The sequence below is a fragment of the Microtus pennsylvanicus genome, chromosome 17, assembly GCF_037038515.1.
Source record: "Microtus pennsylvanicus isolate mMicPen1 chromosome 17, mMicPen1.hap1, whole genome shotgun sequence".
Classification (NCBI taxonomy): Eukaryota; Metazoa; Chordata; class Mammalia; order Rodentia; family Cricetidae; genus Microtus; species Microtus pennsylvanicus.
The window spans coordinates 17,954,597-17,978,018 of NC_134595.1; the positions used below are offsets into that span (position 1 = coordinate 17,954,597).

Sequence of the window (23,422 nt, forward strand, 5' to 3'; positions counted from 1 at the left end):
TAAGACAACTGACGGTTAATATGTGTTAATATTTAATTTTAATTTGTCTTGTTATGGGAATAACAACATTATTCTAGACACAAAGATGAACACTGGAAACTACATGAGAACAATAACATTCCCCCCATGCTGGTGGTGGGAAGTTTGTATCATAATACTGATCCTGAACTAATAAACGCTTAAACATAGCTATAATATAGTTTTCAAGAAAAATGCAAACAAATGATTCTATATAAATAGAAGCACATGTATTTCACGTTCAAATTCTCATTCAAAGGTTCCCCTCATTTACAAGATTTCTCTGTATAACAGCCCTGACTGTCCTGGAACTCACTTTGTGATTAGGCTGGCCTCAAACTCAAGAGATCTGCCAAGTGCTGGGATTAAAGGTGTGCACCACCATGCCTATCTCAAAGGTTCTTAAAATTAAAATAATACTTATGTCAATACAGTAAATGACTTTTATAGAGACAGGATTGACTAATTTAAACCTTTTGATCTTTAAACAAAAATTCTTTGGATTAAACAACAATAACTTGGACTAAGACTTATAAGAATCTGATTTTAAATAATGTTTTTTCAAAGAGTGCTATAATTGGTGGGACATCATATAGATCAGAGGAGTAACACCAGTTCTCACATGATTGTGACAAGAAACAATAGGGCTGCTCAGCCACACATTAGAGCAATTCTATATAAAGAGAGCCTTGGAGGAAGGGCAATATTCCTGGTATGGTGGGAACAAGTCTCAGTAATTTCAATATGGTTTGAAAGCTTTCTAACTCAAATGAACCATTAAGACTGCAAGGATCTTGAAGAGGTGCAGCTAATACTGCTCAACACCTCTGTCTCTGGCTTCAGAAGCAGGGTCTGGCAAACAGTTCTCAGCGCAAAATGACAGTCTTGTGAAGATGGAAAAATACTGGATGAGGAGCTGGTCCCGGGCTCTGGGATATAAATGATGTATTATTTGGCTCCCTTCATATGCTGAAAAAGCACTTACTGGGAGCTGATATAAGATGTTAAAATGTGACCTTAACCAAACAATGGATAGTAATAGCTGACACATCAGAGCAATCCACAGTTGAGCCTAGTTCATCTCAGCTAGCTCCCTCATGTCCTTCCTTCTGTCAGGATCCAAATATCCCAATGGAGTGCTTTAAAGTTACCTCCATAATTTAACCATTCATTAAAAAGTATGCAGACTAACAGCCATGGCAGTTAAAAAAACTATTATGATAAATTTCATATATAAATGATATATATATATATGTCTTATTTTATCTAAAATTGAACTTTAAAAATTTGTCAGATGTGGTGGCACATGCTTTGAATCCCAGCACTAGGGAGGCAAAGCTCTGTGAGTTCAAGACCACGCTGGTCTACAACAGGACAGCCATGGCTGTTACACAGAGAAATCCTGTCTTGAAACCCACCACCCCCCTTTAAAAATTAAACAGTGATTCATAATTGCTGATTTCTAAATATTTTAAACAAATATGCTTTCAAATGGAGAAGAATGAACTTAGACCTCCACCCCTTTCCACATATAAAAGCAACTCCCCTTGTTTTAAGGCATATGTGAAGATCTGTGAAGGAAAAAGGATGAATATTTGCCATCATCTTGAGCTGGGCAGTGCTTTTTACATATAACATCAAAGTCAGAAAACGTAATGTGTTCTTCATCAAAACTAAACACTGTGCATGACACTATCACACACAAGAGAAAGAGAGAGAGATGGAGGAAGGGAGGGAAGGAGGGAGGGAGGGAGGGAGGGAGGGAGGGAGGGAGGGAGAGAGAAAGAAAGAGAGAGAGAGAAAGAGAAAGAAAGAAAGAAGAAAGAAAGAAGGCAAAAAACTTACAGGCTAAGAAAAAAAACATTTGTTTACTATACTATGTGTATAACAAATGAAATGTTTCCCCAAAATAATTTAAAACTCATACAACTCAACATCTACAAAAACCAAGCTTACTACTGTGGGTACAGTTCACTGAGAGAGTGCTTATGCAGCGCGCAAACCTGGGATCCAGGTTCAGCTCACAGACAGAGTGCTTATACAGCAAGCAAGCAAACCTGGGATCCAGGTTCAGTTCACAGACAGAGTGCTTATGCAGCGTGCAAACCTGGGATCCAGGTTCAGCTCACAGACAGAGTGCTTATACAGCAAGCAAGCAAACCTGGGATCCAGGTTCAGCTCACAGACAGAGTGCTTATACAGCAAGCAAGCAAACCTGGGATCCAGGTTCAGCTCACAGACAGAGTGCTTATACAGCAAGCAAGCAAACCTGGGATCCAGGTTCAGTTCACAGACAGAGTGCTTATGCAGCGCGCAAACCTGGGATCCAGGTTCAGCTCACAGACAGAGTGCTTATACAGCAAGCAAGCAAACCTGGGATCCAGGTTCAGCTCACAGACAAAGTGCTTATACAGCAAGCAAGCAAACCTGGGATCCAGGTTCAGCTCACAGACAGAGTGCTTATGCAGCGCGCAAACCTGGGATCCAGGTTCAGCTCACAGAGTGCTTATACAGCAAGCAAGCAAACCTGGGATCCAGGTTCAGTTCACAGACAGAGTGCTTATACAGCAAGCAAGCAAACCTGGGATCCAGGTTCAGCTCACAGACAGAGTGCTTATACAGCAAGCAAGCAAACCTGGGATCCAGGTTCAGTTCACAGACAGAGTGCTTATACAGCAAGCAAGCAAACCTGGAATCCAGGTTCAGCTCACAGACAGAGTGCTTATACAGCAAGCAAGCAAACCTGGGATCCAGGTTCAGCTCACAGACAGAGTGCTTATACAGCTAGCACGCAAACCTGGGATCCAGGTTCAGTTCACAGACAGAGTGCTTATACAGCAAGCACGCAAACCTGGGATCCAGGTTCAGTTCACAGTCAGAGTGCTTATACAGCATACACGCAAACCTGGGATCCAGGTTCAGTTCACAGACAGAGTGCCTAGCATACAGGAAAACCTGGGCTTAATCTGCAGACCATCAAAAGAAAGTACACAAAAAATTTTAAGCATGCAAAGATTGTAAATAGAATCATCTATAAAGAATATATAAATAGCAAATTAGCACATGAAAAATTTATTATTATTAGTCATTAGGAAATTAAAATAAAAATGACAATGACAAACCAGTCACTAGATGCTTGCAATTAAAACAAAACAGTAAAACAAAACAAAATCAGGAAAACAAGCATTGATAATTATGTGAAGAAATAGTGAGTTTCAGACATACATTGTTAGAAATGTAAATATCACTGCCAATATGGAAAGCAGACTGTTAAAATCTTAAATTTAGAATCCCTGTATGATTCAGTAATTCTACTGCTAGGTATATGACAAAGAAAAATGAACTCATAGTCACAAAGAATGAAAAATTTTCACAGTAAAAAGCCACAAAGTACAGTTTATATATAATGATAAAACTAATGTTTTATCATATGATGAAGAGGCAAAATGGTATAATAAATCTAAGTAATGAAATATAAATCTAAGCAATGAAATAGTATTCAGTCTTATAAAGAATTAAAGATTGTCACATAGTACAACATGAATGAACCTTTAAAATATTACAGTAATAGAATAAAACTAAATATAAAAAGCCTATTGCTGTATGACCCTTTGCAGGTGAAAGGCCCAGCAAGAGACCTAGTCACAAGGATATGCAGTATCAGGAGACAAGACAAGTGTGGAATTGAAGCTATCTTCACACTAATGTGTTTTAAGAACCCACACAGTAATAATAGCTATTATAAAAGTGCTGTTGCCCTAGACACCTGTTTACACTTTCATCTAGTGAGGCTCCAAACACATGAAAAGCCCCATCATTACAGACATGCAGTATAAGAAATCTCTAACGTGCTGGTCCCTTTCATTCATGCTGACCATAGCAATTTCAGTTAGTATAGCCCAGCAGGGCCTCACATCATCTCACATCTCCATCAGAAGTTAGAGTGTTATACTTTGAAAGAACCTTCACACAGCCTCCATCACACTATGCTGTGGAACCTGCTCTGTTTTTACCAACATTTCCTGTAGCTACTATCTTACTATGTCTAGTAAACTACGACAGTGGACTATGTATAGAAAATGTGTGTATAAATATGGCTTAATACTACCCAGTTTCCAGCATTCAACGGAGGCCTCAGAATGTCCACAAGCAGTAAGGAAGGTCCATTACAAAAAAGCTTTTTCTGTTTTTGTTATAAAAATTTTACTCAGTGGTATACTATATGCAACTGTAAACAGAGTCCAGTGCACAGAGAAAGTTGAATCTGCTCTGCTTTTCCTGTCTGTGAGCATAAACATATAACCCTGAAAGAAGCAAGACAGCGATCACTGGGGAAACACACAGTCAATCCTACTTACTGCTGATGAGCCCAGTACCGATTTTGGAGACCTAATTATTCCAGCAATTGAATGACGAATAGATTCAAATTTGGATAGCCTCTCCTTTCGTTCCTAAAAGGAGTAAGAAGCAGCCATTAGCAGTAGCAAACCATTCAGTGTTTACATTTTAACATTTAAGGTTTTTTTTAATAGCTTAGTTTTCTAAATATGTCAAATATAAACTTCCTGGCATAACCAACGCATGTAAAATTATAGCATTTTGCTCTTCTGGTCCCTTAATAAATGTCTTGATTTGGAAAAAGAACTATATAAGTCATTTAATTGTGAATCCTGTGTAAGCCAAGTTAAGTCTCCAAAAACCTCACTGATGGTGAGGGTCATGAAGGCAGTGACCAAGGGAGGGAGACCAGGTAAACAGTTAGGAAGGGGTAGCAGAACTCTCTCAGCAGCCAGCCAGCCTGTACTTCTCCTTCCAGGTATAGTTCTGAATATCACATATCACAGCAGAGAAACACCTTCTAAATTTTCAGATCTTCAGATCTACTTTACCACTGCAAATGAATGGAGAGTGAGTATAGAAAATGAGACTTAAAAGGAGAAGGAAAAAAGGAGGTATAGAGAAGAAAGGCTGGAAAGAGGAAGAACTGGCCTGTAGCCCAGGACTGGGTCACGTTCCAGCTACTGGCCAGCAGCAGACAGAGAACAAGAGCACTGGCCATAGGGCTATAGGCTGCAGCATCTCTACCGTTTCCTACCAGCAGGGAAGCTCAGTGCTAGCGTTCACTCCCTGTGTGTTCCCAGAATCCACTATTAATTTCTCAACTCCAGCGTGTCCCTGTCCACCTGCCCACCCTACTGTTTATACTTCTCCTAAGACCAGCAAGAAAATAGTTCTAACTAGCGTACAAACATATGAATATCAATCAATGGAAACAACTTAGCATAATCTTCTAATAGAACAGGAATTTCTCCTTTTTCAACATTACTTCACTAACTTAGGATCTCATAAAATCACTATTTGTAGATAAATATGATCACATATAAAACTGAAAAAAAAACCTTGCTTAGACTTACAAGGGACTAGAAGTTGGTACTTTGAACATATGCATAGTTAATATACTTCTAGAGAAACACATCATTCTCACCATACAAATGATGATCCCTTGGGAATGTGGGGAGTTGCTTGGTAGCTTTAACCCAACATGAGATGCACATTTAAACAGGATAGATAGATAGATAGATAGATAGATAGATAGATAGATAGATAGATAGATAGATAGATAGATAGATAGATAGACAGACAGACAGATAGATATAGAGATAGAGATGCTAGAAGGCCTGAGCGAAAGAGCACTGAAACACAAGAATATAGTGACCTTGGCAAAGCATGCCTGTCCTCCTCATCCTCAAATTGTTTGTATGTGTATGACTTGTTAACTCTTAAATCTATTTCTGATGCTTCAGAAGTCTGAAAAAGTAAATCTGATTTTAAAAGAAATAAAAAAAAAGAAACTATATAGCCAGGACTTAAGGCAGACTGCTGTTGAGCCAAGCAGGCATGCTGTGTGCAGGACCGAGCAGAGCATTCACGCTGAAGAACACGGCAGAGGCTGGGCCTTCTACTCTCCAAAGAAACCCGCGCTTTCTCCCCTTCCTTTCTGGATCTGCTCTGCGTAGCTGGAGAAGGCACCTCGTTGCTGCAGCCACTGACAGAAAGATGACATGAAAGTGCTAATGTCACCTGTATGGTGGTGACAGCGTCACAGGAAAGCAGCGAGCACTTCTACTGCGCCTGCGCACTTTTCCTCAGGCGGCTTTCTTCACTGGCATACTAGAGGAAGCGTTATTCCAGTGTGAGAGTACTCACAAGATACAACTGAAAAGTACACTGAGAAAGCAGAACCCAAAACTCTAATTTTCTCCAAATAAAGGTAAAAAAAAAATTCAGAAGAGAATTTTAAGTATGAAAAGCATTCTCAATGTATGAAATGACTAAATGTATTCATGTGGTAAACTGGGATGCCCACAGCATAACTGGACATCCTATCCTAGAAAAGGAAACCTTTCACTGAAACTCTGCAACATTTCCTGAAGAGGGTAATACGAGAATTATACCACGGCTTAGAACTGCATGATAAATAAATCCAGGTGTGAGGAGAAACTGACCTCCAAGCCCACTTTCCTGACATTACATCATACAGTACAAGAGTGCCACTGGCAAATGCAGACTTTCTAAAATCTAAAGGCACTATTTAGATAGACTGATCTGAAAATACATCAGTAATCACAGTAATACCATCTTATGATTTAAGGATGAGTAATCAAAATGCAAATAGGATTTACAAAGTATCCTAGCCAGTTACTGCTTACTGGGTGCCCATATTTCCAAGAGTAAAACATCAAATTCATTTTCTATGTCTTGTCTATGTAAGATCCAATATCAGCTTTAAATTAAAGTCTACCTAATAACACATCAGACTGTCCTGAATTTGACAGCTGATTTTCCTAGGCAAGAATTAAATGACTATCCAAAAGAAAATAAAAACGGAATTCTGTCTTCATTCCCAGTAGCTAGGGTGAAGTGTGCCTGCGCCAGGCTGCTGGAGGGGCAGTTCATCCACCTCCAGTGAGGACAAGATATGAAGTTTGCACAGGGGGCAGATCATCTGGCAAAGTGACAGCTCCTCCCAGTGGAGGAAGGCAGGAAAACAGGAGAGCACGAGACAGCACCTCATGTTACCAAGATTCTGATGAGAAAAAAAGCAGCCTTGACAGCCAAGTTCCACATGCAGAATGAGTTTCACACCTCGTTTAAGAATAGTTTTTAATAGTGTGAAATTAAATAAGTAAATTAATCAGATCTTGATGAGACACCCCCTCCTTCTCCTCCCACCCACCCACGTTTCACTGTTGACTTTATGTCAAAGAATTAAAAGGCTACTTACAGAAATTAAAGCTAAGAGGTTACCTTTTAAATCAATCATAGAAACAATGCCTAACTACATCTATAAATCTATATGCACACACATATATAACTAGACCATTTCATATTAACCATAAATTTATCTGTTATCAACCATTATTGATATCTTCAGCCTCTATAGGAAACAACACCTACATTCCCTAAAGCTTAGTCTTAACTTTCTGGGTTTCATGTGACTCAAGTTGTGCAGCAGGAGTGTCCTCTGCGGCCTGCTGAAGCGTGAGCAGAAGCACAAAGGGCAAGAATCACCGACTGGCAGAAACCAGAGGCTGCTGCGAAGAGAAATGACGACACTCACTAAAGCACACAGCAGTTCTCAAGCAAGGCCCTCGGAGAAGGGCTACGGTGGGAAACAGAAGGCTCTTCTACTGAAAGGGACGAAGACTCACTAAAGCACACAGCAGTTCTCAAGCAAGGCCCTGGGAGAAGGGCTACGGTGGGAAACAGAAGGCTCTTCTACTGAAAGGGACGAAGACTGCACATCTGGCCAAATGACTAGGCTGTTCTTGGCCTCCCCAGCAGTTGGAGAGAGGCTCAAGACTAGAAAACTCCTGCTACTGAGACCTCTGCCTGTGACTGTGACGCACTGCACGGTCCAATACAGCGCAAGAGTATCAGGCGCCAGGCGCTGCCCACGAAGGTCAGTCCTATTCCGTGCTCAGGGGCCTTCACACAGGCGCTGCCCACGAAGGACAGTCCTATTCCGTACAGGCGCTGCCCACGAACGTCAGTCCTATTCCGTGCCCAGGGGCTCTCACTGTCACTGCCCACGAAAGCCAGGTCTATTCCACACCCAGGGGCCCTCACACAGGCATGAGGGGAGGAGTCAACTTTCAAAGTGGCTATGGGAATACATTTTTGTTCATAATGTGTCATTAAAACAGTAACTCAATGCTATTTCCTGCAGACTTCTGTAATCAAGCCCAATCTCATGACATTCTCTGAAGAAACAACCTGCCCTAGAGGAACAGTAAAACCTGGAGCCCGAAGAATCAAGAGAAAGATGACAGCTATACTCAGAACCTTAGACCGAGAGCCAAAATTCTTAGGGACTTCTTAAGCAACGCAGACATGAAATCTGCAGGGATGTTGCTGAGAAATACCTGTGAGGACATTACACCACAGAGAAGATTGCCCGAGAAAGTCAGTGCTCACAATGACCATAATGTACAGGAAACACCTTAAATATCAGCACGTCCCTTTGGAAAAGGAATGCACTTACGCATAAGCAAATGACTCGATCTTATGCAGATCTTGATTTTTCTCTGAAGAATGAAAAATAGATGATTTTCTTTCAACAGGGTTTAGAATTTAAGTATTAAAAGAGTTTCAGGATGACTTGTTTGAGCAATTGGTTCACACTGAAGGTGCTGAGGCACTCAGTGCCCAGTCACCAAGTTGAGAATGCCATATTGTCCTCTGATGTTTGCATATTAAGGATATTATTTAAAAAAACACAGCCAACTTGATAAATCAAGTATCTTCATACCCACCAAAAACTAAATTAAGCCACAAATGTAGAAAAGGAAAGTGTGATGATTTTAAAAAGACATCATTGTAAAACAGCAGTGCTTGGGGCACTGAGAGCTAAGCTGTAAAATGTTACAATCATTTTTCTTACTTTCTTAAGTTTAAGCCAGCTGCACAAGAGGATGCTCCTGGGTAAGTCAGAGTGAAGAAGGCTCCCCTCCTACTTAACACCCAGATACAGTTCAAGCTCTACAGTGCTTTTCCTAAACGTGTAACCAAAATCCCTAATAATACTTCTCCTCCTCCTCTTCTTCTCTTTCTTCTATTATATTTAGAGCAAATTTAGATATACAGTAAGGTAGACATACAGAATGAAGAAACAGATTGCCATATTGCTCGCAGACTCCCCACATCAACTGACTTAGGCCAGGGTGACAGCACTGTCACTCAGAGTCCACAGCTGGGATGAGATGAGCTCTTCTCTGGGATACTCTGAGTTTTCAGCACTGCAGTATCAAACAGGAATGTGACTGCCAGAAACTCTGTGCTTGGCACATTCTCTCCTCCTCCCCAAGGCACTATGTAGAAACACGACCCACAAGTGTGAGCTGCTGCATTTCCACCTCCCTGGTCCCACAGCTCAAGTGCTGAGGGGCTCTGCTCTGGGTGTGTGTGTGTGTGTTTGTGTGTGTGTGTGTGTGTGTGTGTCTGTGTGTGTGTCTGTGTGTGTGTGTGTCTGTGTATATATATGTATGTATGTGTGTGTGTATATACATATATAAATTAATGTCTAGTTTCAATGTAACCAAGCTTTTGTTTTGAAAGCAAGGAAGGGCATAATAAAACATAAAATTCTTCTACTTTCCTTAAAGGACCATTGAAACAAGAAACACGAGAACCCAGAGTAGCCATGCTGTGTGAGCCATGTGTAATCAAGCACGTTATCAACGACGCCTACTCTCGAGGATTACCCACTTAACAAACTGTTCCCATCAGGTTAGAATACCCTCATCAAAAAAAAAAAAACTGAAGAAAAAGTTGAAATAAAAAGTTTGTGGAGGCAGTTCAAGACAGGGTTTCTCTGTGTCCTGGAACTCTACAGAGCAGGCTGGTCTCGATTGAACTCAGAGATCCACCTGCCTCTGCTTCCTGAGTGCTGGGATTAAAGGTGTGCACCACCACTGCCAGGCTGAAATAAAAATTTTAAATTAAAGATCATCTGATGTTTCTTCCCTACTTCTATAATGAACAATAATATGAAAAAATAGTATTATATACTTACTCACCTGTGGAGAGTGAAGGAAGGGATGGAAGAAGGGTGAGATGGAGAGAGGAAGAAAGGGACAGAGACGGAGCTGACCTGCCACCTGAAGCTGCTGGAACACAGCAGCCTAGACTCCAGCATTAGAGCATCTGGTGGTCGCAAGCACTGCTCTACTTTTTGTCTTTCCTCCTGCTCCAGTCTGCTCCCTGCCTCCATCAACATGCTTTATCTCCCCCAGCTTTCCTTCTGTGTCTGGTCTATTATTAACTAGCGCATCTAATGAATCCCACTTCTAATGTACTTTCCCAGCAATGCTATTTTTTATAGCAGCATATTGCTGCTGAAATGCTCCATCTTTTCACAGCATTGTCCATCCTTTGTATTGGATCCCTTGGTCTTTTTGTAATAGCTACAGCGCACGGACCATCTGGTCATTTCATTATCTGGGTCATCTCTTGTCTGTCTACGTTATAAATAATGAGTTACAAGTCTTTTAAGCATGTCATATATTCTTCCATTATATGCCAGAAAACTTGCATAAAAGAAAAGGAGTCTGAATTTCCTAGAGAAAAGAGCACAACTATTTACTGCTCTTGTTGTCAAACGTCTAAAGACACAGTAATGGCTACGAAGCAGGACCTGGACTGGTTATAATTTCATTGTGAATGACCAGCCCCTTATTCACATCACTAAGGAGCCACCTTTCAGACTCAAGTACCCACTGAGCCAGGGGTCACAGCCCCATGTGTTACAAAGCTCACAAGTTCAAATAAGTCCTTTCTTCTATAACTTGCCTTGGTGGAGTTTTATTAAAGCAATAGAAAACAACATATCTTACCTCAATAAAGACAGAGAAGGAAAAGAGGAAAAGAAGAGGTGAGGGAAAGCAGGGAAGGGAAGAGGGGGCACTAGGTAGGTACTGTTGTCCGACTCTGATCTGCCACGTGAGTCTAAACACTGCCATGACAAGTTTGTACAAACCTCATTGGGAGCCATGTGCTCATGCAGCTCCAGGCAGGACGGCAGTACTCAAAGGCCTTTCTTCTCTTTTGAAAGACTTGCCCCTTGCTGAACAGGCTCGCAGAGATTTCTTCCTTTGCTCAGCTGTCTGATAGATTCTTAAAAGCTATTACCGGTAGCCCACTGCCCTATTTTTCTTATTAGGAATCACCAGTGGTCTCGGAAGCTTTCCATATCCAATTACATTTGCATTTTCAAAAGAGAAGTCATCTATCAGTCACCATTTCACTCCCATTATGTATGAAACAAAGCAAGAATTAGACTCAGGGTCCTCACGAAGGCAGACACTAAAAAGCATTAATTTATCAAATAGAGTCTTCATTTTGAGGACACATAGCCAAGGGTACAGACTATATTCCTCAACTGATAATGTAAAGGATTAAAGGCCAAGCAGGCACAGGGCATATTATACGTAATCCCAGATCTAGGGACACGGGAGCACAAGGAGGAAGAGTTGGATGCCAGCCTGGGTGGCTAATAAGGCCTTTATTTTTAAGAAAGATAAAATGCCAAACATCTCATAAATTTTGGTTTCTGTTAGTTTGTGTTTTTCCCCCTTTGCTAACTGCTTTTGTGAGTAGGAAGACTCTCTCTCTCTTGGCATTGTGCTCACTGCAGAGGCTCCACAAGGACACTGTGAAGACTACTAAGTACATGTCTTATTTTTGTAAAGGTTTAAGTTTCCAGCTTTATCACAATGTCTCCTGGGTGCATTTGCTGCTTAGTATTCTGCTACAGCCCAGGCACCAATAATCCTCTTACCACTCAGCATTCCTTCCTGCTGCCACCAACTAATAATGGGGAACATTTGCAACTTCAAGGCTGCAGTCAAAATTGCAGTCATTAGAACAGAATCAGAAAAGGGAAGACATAAAAGAAAATCCTAAGGCAATAAAAACAAAATATAATAATAATAAATTTTAAATAAAGAAAGGTAGTGGGTTTTCCCCCCTTGACATTATCAGTTAATAATTTCCAACCGGGAGATATAGTTTAAAAAGAACTCAAAGGAACTCCCATCCCCAACCAAGAAGCTATCTCCAACTTACAATTACTTGCAATGGAGAAAATGTTTTTTTCTAGTGGAGTTTTACTGGGCATACAAACCACACTTAAGAGCAGGTCTCATGCCCAGCAGTAAATGGCCAACATAAAAAGAACTCAGTGGTGTTTCTGTAGATAATTTTTGCTTTGTTTGTGCGTTTTAAAATCTTATTTGTCTTTTGCTTATATATTATTGTTTCCAGTTTTGTGTTTTCATGGATGTGTGTGTATCTGTATGCACACATGCACGTCTATGTATTTCTTGCACCTTTTATTTTTTTAACTCTGGTTTGTTTGTTTTTTATTTGCTTACTTGTTTTCTAAAGAAAGAGAAAGAAGGCATAGAGTTGAATGGGTGGGAGGGGGATAGGACACAGAAGGGTTGAAGGAGGGAAACTGGTCAGAATATATTGTATGGGAAGAACACTCTGAGTAAAACAGCTGCAGCCGGGAGCTGGACAGAGGACTTTAAGAAAGAAGGAGAGAACTTGGTCAAGCTCTGAATGCCCATCTCCCCTAACCCGCCTAGGAAACCTGGTCACACTCTGGGACAGTTTCACCTCCTGCCTGAGAACCTCAGAATCAATTGAGTACAGCAGAAGGAGGAACTCACAAACAAAATCAGAACAATACTCGATGGCATAGTTGGAAGTTCTGCATATCTTCAGATATAAGGGTAGATTAACTCTTTTATGATTAACCTGACTTAGGTTAATTAATTACATCAATACAAAACTACTAACCCAGCATGCTTCCTTGGAATGTGCAATTGTAATTACAGAGTTCCAATAAGCAATTACAAATGTGTATTCTCATGTTCACTGAAGCACTTTCAAAATACCAAGAATCAATCTAAGTGTCCACAATGGATGAGTGGATGAGGAAAATGTGTATGTCCACAGTGTAATAAATACTATCCAGCCATAGAGAAAAAATTCAAGTCTGGAGATGGCTCAGTGGGTACAGGTGCTTGCTACACAAACAGGAGGCCCTGATTTCAGTTGTCCAGATCACACATGAAGAGCCAGGTTTGACAACCTGGTAACTCCACCTGTAATCCCCGAACTGGCAGAAGCAGAGTCAGGAAGGGCTGAAATAGTGCTGGCCAAGCAGCCTAGCAAAATTGGCAAGGGATTCAAAACCATCAAAGGTGGCAGTAAGGCACGTGACAAGGCACCCGACGTCAGGTACAGATGTATTTTCCACACACAAGTCTCAATTATTTTCTAAAAATTTTGTTCCAATTCCTTGAGTGAAGACTTTTAGGCAATCTAAAATTCAATTGAAATGTCTTTTTCAAAAAGAAATGCAATGCACCCCCCCCCCCAAAAAAATGTTTCTTTACTTGTTCTAAGAGCAATGCAAAGATGAAATGGCTAATTACCAGCAATGCTGCATGAGCTGGCAAACTCCAGAGGAATGGGAATGATGCTCGGCTCAGGGAACAAGTGCTGTCACACGTCCTTACTTCTGCAAGTGTAAGTGAGCACTTGTTTCCTTACCTTGCTTCTGAGCACCACAGCACAGAGACAGCCATATAAGCAAACAGAGAAGGGTGGGGTCCATCAAAACTTTATTTAGGGACATAGAAACCTGATCATTATAATTTTTAAATGTCACAATATATTTTTTCTTTTGATTTTTACAAACATAAAATAATAGAAACAATTTGTGACAGGTAGTCACTGCATACAGGCCAGGTTTGGTACGCAGGCCATGATGTTCTACCAGTAATGTGTCATTTAAGTTATATAATCTGACACAGAGACTATACGAAGAATGACTAACAAGATTTAGAACTCAGAGTAAGGTTCACATTCCCAGCCTACCACTTCTCCTTCCTAACTATATAACTCTGGCCAAGTTGTCTATCCCCTCTCTTCACCAGTTTTCTTTTGTGTAATCTCGGAATAATACTAGCGATTATTAGGAAGGTAGGGCATTGCCAAACAAGACTGTGGTAAGGTTCAAACATGATACACAAAGGAATTAGTGATACTAATTCATACATCAAGTAACTCGCGAACCCTATCTGAATATGAGTAACTACCGTTCTACTGATGTCATAATCAACACAAGAAAAATTTCATCAGTTGAAAGTATCAACTATTGGATATAAAAACCACCTATGTCCAACTTACCATAAACAGGTTTAAAAAATAACATACTAAACAAAATTGGTTTAGTGTAATATTGCAGGCCTGAAATTCTGATATGTTTACAGTCCACCTCTGAATTACAGCCAAAGCCAGGATTAGAATATATATCCTTATATATGTACATATACATGCGCACACACACATGCGCGCGCGCACACACACGCACACACACACGGGTCTAAAACCCCACTGTCTACTTTATTATCAGAGCAATGATGTGGGCATTTATAAACCAAACTGCAAACACAATTTCTTCCTGAATGATGGAGGATAAAAGTGAAGCACACAAACAACAAAATTAAGGGTAAAAATTAAGGCTGCTGAGTGCCAGGCAATTATGATGGTTCCAGGAGAGGTGCAGCACTTGGGAGGCTGAGGCAGGAGAATGAGTTTGAGGTCATACTGCGTACATAGAAAATTCATAGCCAGCCCGAGAAACAAGAAGCCCTGTCTCAAAGAAAGAAAAGTAAGCTGTCTACACACAAGACCTTTGGTAAAACATTTAATATTCCTGGGACTCCTGGGATAAATAATCATAAAATACCTCATAGACAAAGTAGAAGGACCAGCTTTAAACAAAGGTAAGGATCTCTCCTCCAAGAGCTCCACATGTTAAGTTCTTTGTTGATAACAGAAGAAAAGACAGAAACACAGTGGCTTGGATGGTGCTCCCCACAAAGATGTCTCCCAGAAACCTGTGGGTTCTGAGGGTGGGAGGAGGTACAGATACCATGATGAGACTATCCTAGATGATTCGGGTTCCTTGAAACCCAATGACAGACACCATCAGATGACAACAGACAGAAAAGCTGGTAAGGCTATGCAAAGGAACAGACTGGCAAATTCTGTCATAATTCAAAGAACAATAAGGATTCCAGGAGCTACCAGAAGCTAGGAGAGAAGTACTGGCAGGTTCCCTGCAGACACAGAAGGAACCAGTCACACAGCATGCTGGGGCTTCAGACTAACCCAACAGTGGCAGGAATTTCTCTTCTCTGTCAAGTTTGTAGTGATTTATTATGCTGTCAAGAACATTAATATAAGGTGACAAAGAATAATCATTTCATATTTGTCTTATAAAGCAATACCTGGCATTCTAACGCTACAAAAAATCACCCTTTATAACAAAGCAGAAAAACTGGTTAAATATGACATTGTTCTCACAAAGTCTATACAACAAAATTAATAAAAATATGTGTGTGTGCATGCATGTGGAATTTGTCTTTCTTTTCCATATTTTAAAAACTCATCTCTAGCAGAAACAACACCATGCCTTAAAATTTACTGTCAACAATATGTTGCAATTCCAAAAACATATTTTCTCAGCAGGAGCCTTGATTATGCCAAGAAACCATGTAGCAATATTCACAATCAACCACAAGGTCACTGAGTTTTCATATGCCTACAGCACAGGACAAAGAAAACGGGTTCTTTTCTCTGCTTTGCCCACATCATTTGCAGAGAAATCAGCAAGGTTTGAGGCCTCCGATATCTTAGGGTCTAATACTGTTTCTGACAATCTGTCATCAGGAAAAAAAAAGGACATTGAAAGGAACCAAAGGCTAAGAAGGTGCAAGGCTGGGTGGGCTCAATTGCCAGCAGCACGGGCAAGAATGAATGAATGAATGAATGAATGAATGAACGAACGAACGAAAAAAAAGCAGCCAACTACCAAACCAAAAATAAGTAGGGAAATATTTGCATATGCAGATAAAATATTACTAAAAAGATCAACATTGAAAATTGAGTACAGAAATTCCTACACAATAATTTCTCTCTCACCTACTGCAATAAAACTCCATAAAATGAGCAGCAGAATGGACCTCCTGTATTTAAGTTTCCCTTCTTCAGTATTTGATCACATAAAACATGGGAAACTGGAGGTGAAATCTGTCCCTCAGAATGCTTGCAAAGATGACAGCTCTGACTCCACTCTCCTCTGTACTGCCACACGCTCAGAGTGTCTCCAGAGTCAATCAAATGATCAACATCAGTAAGTCATTCAAAACTTTAAGAGGTCGGGGAGGTAGAAGTGCTTTAGTTCTTATCCTGAAAACATTTAATGATGACTCATATTCTGTATAAAAAACTATGGCATATTTATACCTATAATGATCTTCAATTCTACAATTCAAAAATATGAGAAAAATAGAAAGAGAACTATGAGTCTAATTATAAGAATTATAATTATGAGGATTACAAGAAGTGGGATGCTGCCACACACACAGGAAGGATGCTGCCACTATAAGAAGGACACACACACACACACACACACACACACACACAGGAAGGACCACTTTGTCCTGGAATGGCGAAATAATGGATTAGAAAGGGCTGCTAACCAAACAACAGCAGCAATAAAAAAATGACAACATCAAGAATGGCTGCACACATCTGCAAGGCCAACATTTAGGAGGTCACCCAGCAAGAGAACTGCCAGTGCAAGGCCACCCCTGGCTACATATGGAGAGTCTGTCTCAAAAAGAAACAATCAAAAAAGATAAAACACGAAGAAGGGAGGCCTTTGAATAGTAACCTAAAAAAACTTGGATTCACATTCCAGAAATGTTATTCAATGCCTTCTACATCCATTAACTCTCAAAGTAGTTCAGAGAGTCACCCAATGATTTAAGTACTGTCAAATGAGTAAAACTGAGGAGCATCACTGCTAATGATTTAAAGGTAACGTTAAAGAGGACAGCCATAGTGTGCCACCTGAAGTCTCAAGAATAAACAAACAACAAAATCTCTGATCTGCTTAGAAAACAGCTGATGCTGAAGGTGGTGAGCATTTCCTGAGCGCTGATGATGCACCAAGCGCAAGCTCCACTGCGCTGTGCTGCCTTGTGCTGCCCTTCGGCATTCTACAGCCCCATGTATCAGGTCCTGCTAACACCTTCTTCTCACAGATCAGAAAACCAAAGATTACAGAGTGCTTAAATAACTTCTCCAAGAACATAATAATGAGTTCTTATTTGCAATACTGGTTCTCACATTAAAATCTAAAGTGTACTACAAATTCAAAATTCCTTCCCATACTGATGTGTTGACAAGATTATACTACAAGTTTAAATATCAACTTCACCGATTCAAAAGTATACAAAGAATATATAGATATATAGAATATTCTTTTGAGGCCTACAAAGATATAAAATAGTTGCAAGTGTTTCAGAAGACAGGGATGTACAGTTTGTTTTATGAAGGAATCTGTTAGAAGATATGCCCAAATGAAGCATTGTGTTTAGTTCCAAGATAAGTTATGTTTAAATTCTATTCAAGTTTTAAGATTTCTGTTAACTATGCCATGTTCCTAAGGCGATATGATGCCTAACTCTATTCTAAATAACTACCCTCTACCCACAGAAAAATACATTTCTTCCCCCTCATCAAAGAAGTTTCTTTTTGTAGATGGAGACTACTACAGAGATCCACAGCTGGTCAAATTACAGAGAACAGGTTACTGTTGAGTACTCAACCCAACTAGCGCTTCTACAAAGCACCACCTTCCATATATGGCTCAGAGAACATTTTGGAAGACAAGGCAGAAAAATTTTAATAGTCTGCTATTGGACAGTGTTTTCAAGACATGGCAAAAAGCTGTACCTGGGAAATCTCAACAATATGGTTGTCTAAAGATGACCTGAATAAGCCAGGCGATGGTGGCGCACGCCTTTAATCCCAGCACTCCAGAGGCAGAGGCAGGCGGATCTCTGTGAGTTTGAGACCAGCCTGGTCTACAGAGCTAGTTCCAGGACAGGCTCCAAAGCCACAGAAAAACGCTGTCTCGAAAAATGAAAAAGAAAAGAAGACCTGAATAATGACAACATCAATCCCATTGTTAGATGAAGAGCTACAGGTGATCAGTCGCTGCTGAGAGACACAGTTTTCTTCAGGAATGAGCCCCCGATAGGGTTATCCGATCCCAAGTAATCATCACTAAATCCATATACGTAGGTACAATATTAAATGGAATCAGTATGTTGTACATATACATGCATGTGTGTGTGTGTGATAATAATAATTAGATGAGAAGTCATAGATTTAAGAGGGAGTATAAAAACACAAAAAAAAATTAGGAGAAGAGGGAGGAGTGAAAAGGATGTAAATACAGTACTCATATATGAAATTCTTTTTTTAAAAAAAATGCTTATTCCTAAAAATTTAAACATAGCTAAACAAGTCTTTCTCATGCAGTGAAACAGCCTAAGCATACAAATCAGAGCTGATGGTATTTTCTGAAGAGGAACAAGAGCCTAAGCGCTTTCTCCAACCCTTTTAAAAAGGAAGGGAGGCCTAGAGTTGACGCAGCTTACTGCTCTTTCAGAGAACCCAAGTTTGAGTCCAGCACCAACATGGAGTCACAATAACCTACAACCAGTTCCAGAGAATTCAACGCCCTCTTCTGGTCAGAATAAACTGCTTGCATATGATACACATAAACTCATACAGACATCCATACATATGCATAAATAAAAATAAAGAATTATTTGGAGGAGGGCACGAAAAGCAGGCCTGCAGCTCCTTCTACAGAATTAAAGAAAGGGGGGAAGTGCAGAGTTTAAACTTGCACATCCCTAGTTCTTTAAACTAAAAACATCCCTCAGTAAAAATCATTTTTAGATCAATGGGCATAGAAATTAACATTCTTCATGGGCCTTCCACATCAATGCTTACATAATCTTGAATAACTACTGTGGTAGTTTGATAAGAATGGTTCCCATGACTCATATATTTAGATGCTGAGCTATTAGGTAATGGCGGTATCTGAGAAGAATTAGGACTAGGAGGTGTGGCCTTGTTGGAGTAATCGCATCACTGAGGGTGGGCTTTGAAACCTCGAAGACCCAGTCTCTCCCTCCCTCTCCCTTCCCCCTTTCCTCTTCCCCTCCTTCTCTCTCTTCCTGTGAATCAAGACGTAGCTCTAAGTGATAAAATTTCTCTAGCACCATACTGCCATGCCTGCTGCCATGCTCCCCACCATAATAATGGATTAACTTCTGAAACTGTAAGCAAGCCCCCAATTAAATGCTTTCTGTAGTCTTAGCCATTGTGTCTATTCACAGCAATAAGACAGTGACTAAGACAGGTACAGATGATGAAGGGAAGTAGGAGGAAGAGGAAGGAGAAGAAGCAACAGCAGTAGCCCACTGTTTAATGAATGAAGATGAAGTAACGGAAGTTTAAAACATTACATCTGCAAGGAGAAAGTTAATGGAACACAATCCATATCTACAATCACTGTGCCAGAATAAGAAAGGAAGCATGAATAGGGAAAAATGAACATTCTCTCTTAAAAAGGAAGTTTGTTTATCAAAATGACATTTCAGAGACTATACTTTTAAAAAGACTGAAATGGAAAGCTGGATGAGGATAAGTAGTGGAGCTAAAATCCCAACCAAGACTGGCTCTCAAATATACCCTTCAGTATCGATATGCTACTACAGTAGAAAGGAAAGCAGATGGTGAGCAACAGCGGTGGAAAGTGCTGTGTTTGACCAGACTGGCCCCACGTCCCAGGGTGTCTGTAGTTCTGATTAGCAGAACAACTACTACCTAAAATTAGCTCTTGCCAACTACTGTGTGTTACTGGTAATTTAAAACATGGCTGGATACATGACAAAGATAGCACCAGAGTGACCAAAGCCATACATCTGACAAAAAGAAGGGGAAGAGTGACTCTCAATACAAACCCTCAGTCAGCCCAGACACTGCTGGTGTCACCCTGGACACATGAGACATGGACAAGACGGAGAGGATGCCAAGTGTTCAAAAGGGGACTTACAGGCTTAAAAGCCCAAACTCTCACATTCAGGTCAGGATTAGCTAATAACCACAGATAAAGCATTGTGGTTAGGGATGAAATTTCACAGAGATGTGAGTTGAATATGTATTTACACTGTTGTGCTGTTGGAACATTTCGTTTCAGTGTGCATTTCTATGCTTAATATCTGTCTGAAGATGGTTGCCTAGCACCATTAACATGAAAAGCTTTGTCCTACTTTCTCTACAAAAAACACATAAAACTATAAAATGCTATTTTTAAATTTCCACTCTGTTTTTTAAATGTAGTAAAACTTATACAAAAGAAAATAAAAACAACTTCAAAAATTATATTTTAAATCAATTTCAACATACAAAGAACAAAATAGAAATATAAAATATCAAACAAAGATGAAAGATTATACAAAAATGAGGAGTAAAAAACAAGAATTAATTTTTAATGCTAAAGAGAGAGTTATACATGTTAGCTACTTAAAATATTAATACCTTGGAAGTCATAGATATTATACAATGATAGATTGTATAGGACAATCTCAAAGGATTTTCTATCCTCTAATTTTAATGAATACACAAATTGAGATACCATAAAACCTGTACACATAGTAATGATTTATAAATTTATGAACAGTATTGACTAATGACAAGACACTTAGATAGACTACGATAACCCAAATATTCCATTGAGTAACATTAAGAGAGAAACTGTGCATCTATTTTTATTCTTTCCAAAGATGATTTAAAAAAAAACAATAGGCAGTTATATGATCATTGAACATTTTTTTTTTGTATTTCCATTCTTATTTCAAAGTCAGAATTTGTTTTTCCTAACACAGAAAACATGGGGGAAAAAAACAGTCTAAAATATCAGGGCCTTAATTAGGAAATGCAAAAAGTTTGAACTAAAAACAAGTCAACAAAATGTTCATAAAGCCCCTTAAGAACACAGCAGATGTGGTATAGGTATAGAACACTATTCCTACGGTCCACAGAAATTATATGCTACACAGTAAAAAATTAACCTCTAAGTGCTGGTCTATAAAATGGCACCGAGCTACAGTCATGTACTGTGAGAAGCTTCCCAGTTCTTGTCCCTGATTATCTAATACATTTGTTCAAGAAAAAGCATTACCCTCCTTTAGTCACAGAAATTGAAAACAAAGTTTCTATTGTGCTTGGTAGGCAATAAAGACTGAAACCTCGAAAAGAGAAGTTTGGACATCATTGCAAATTTTAAACTGAATTGTGTTTCTGCACAAAGTGTACTCTCTTCTCATGGATCAGAAAGGCTGATTTCCTCTCAAATCTGAGAGGTGAAGAGAGAAACAAATTAAATGAATAATGAAGATTAGCACCACCCCCATATCCTTGGCTGGGTATCTGAATAATATTAGTGTTAAAATAAAGCAAGAAAAATAATTTTCCCAGTTGGAGCACTGACATTACTAACAACGCCGATGCACTCTAGGACTATTGGGCAATGTCCGGGCCCTGGTACTGGCCGAACCCCTTCCTCCTTACCTGATATTTCTGAATTTCTGATGAGGAAGGTTCAGAGCTCAGCGAGACAGCACACCTTTTACAGTACTTGGGGTCACCATCGGGTTCCAGCTGACCCTCACAATGGGAACACTCCTCTCTCTGCTCCATCTCAAATCTTAGCTAGAACTACTAATGGTGTGCCCACAGAAGTCAATGTGTTCACAGATCTTCCTGTCTGAGACAAAAGCAAGATAGAAAAGGCACAGCCCTTGAGCTCCTATTGCACAGTGTCTCCCTCTGTTGTCGGGAACTGCACCAATCAGCCCTGGATCAAAGGGACCATTAAGCCCAGGGATGTTGGGAGTTTTGCTTTATTTTCTTGTCTTTTGTTTCGTTCAGGTGGGAGTCCACATGCACTATATAAAAACCCACTAGCTAAGAAACAGGTCACATTCTTAATCAATCATTTGAATGAAGTAACTTATTTTCTTCCTCCACAACATGCAGAAGTTGTCCCACTGAAGAGCTGCCATTTCAAAATCCCAGGAACTAAGCACACTTCCAAGTATGTCTAGAAAGGAAGTGCTGCTTTAAACTGCCTCCTACATTTTTATTTTATTGAAGTATAACTCTCTAATACTGTGTAATTCTTCTAATCAAATGTAAAAGAATCTAAATTATGTCCAGATGATCACCAATGTCTCATCAGATACCGAATTTCTTTATAGCGAGAATATACTGAGCTACTTAATACCCAGTGAGGCAGTAGGGCTGGGCAGAAGGGTGCCGGGCTACTCCAAGCCATCAATGTGTAGACTGCACAGAAGGCTCTTTGGGCAGTCTGTGCTAGGAAGTGTGAAGTCTGTGGGAAAGCACTCCATGCAGCACTTAGACGCCACACACTGTGCTTCCAAGCTCACTGTGGGACATCCTCCTCGTGTTGCTGGATGTGCTCAGTCTCCCTGTGCAGCCCTGACTGGCTGCATGTTTGTAATCCTATTGCTTCCACCACCAGAGTGCTGCGTTTCCATGTGTGCATCACCACCCCTGGCCAGAGCAGGATCGTGAGTGGGATAAAGTTCCTAAGACGTTGTGGAAACAAAACAGGAAACGCTTTAAAGGCCAGAGACCTAGTAGATAGGCCGTGGCTTTAAAACTTTCTTGGATTCCAAGTTGGACAGAAACATTTCTCCTTTAATCGTTCTATTGTTTCCAATTTAATGCACTTAAAAGAATTGAGGCGAGGCTGAGTAGCATGTGCTTGCCACCTCACCATCCAGTAGAAGGTGAAAGAAATGCAAGTTCAAGGCCAGCCTGTGTTATACTGTGAAAGCCTATGTCAATCAAAGCAGAAAGTCTCATCTTTGTCCAATTTGTGCTATCTTTGAGTCCAGTTAACTTTGTCATACATAAAAACCACTCATGTTTATATCATGCCTATCAAAAACCCCTCATTTTGCATTCAAATAACAATTCCATAAAGTTTCTCACTGGTAAATAACAGTAGGCATGGGATAAAAGGTTCTTATGAGCTAGCATTGTCCTGGCCATTTTACGAGGATCGTTCCACTGAACTTCACACTGGCCCTATGACACAGGTTCTATTTCACATCAGAGTTTACAGGTGCTCGAGCCGAGGCACACAGAGGTTGTCTAACTTCCCAATGTGTATCCAAGTCAGGAACAAAATCCAAAGAACTCTAGGACAGAGCCTGTGCATTTTAAACTCTGTTTCTTGAGTTAGGCCCCTTACCCACAGCACTCTTCCCAGAAAGTAGTCTCCCGACACACTTTACCAGTTCACTAAGTCTCTTCTGCCTAAGTGCGGATAAACTCAGGAACAACACTAATGCTTCTTAATATT

At 40.1% G+C, this 23,422-nt stretch overlaps 1 protein-coding gene across 3 annotated transcripts in view; it reads right to left on the bottom strand.

Annotated features, from left to right (window-relative positions):
• The window catches only part of Fer (FER tyrosine kinase), a 328,203-nt gene that overhangs the window by 183,711 nt on the left and 121,070 nt on the right, over positions 1 to 23,422 (bottom strand). For all 3 annotated transcript variants that reach the window (XM_075952223.1, XM_075952224.1, XM_075952225.1), the window contains one exon: positions 4,377 to 4,469. In XM_075952223.1, coding sequence (XP_075808338.1) covers positions 4,377 to 4,469 — 93 coding nt within the window. The remainder of the gene's footprint in view (positions 1 to 4,376; positions 4,470 to 23,422) is intronic.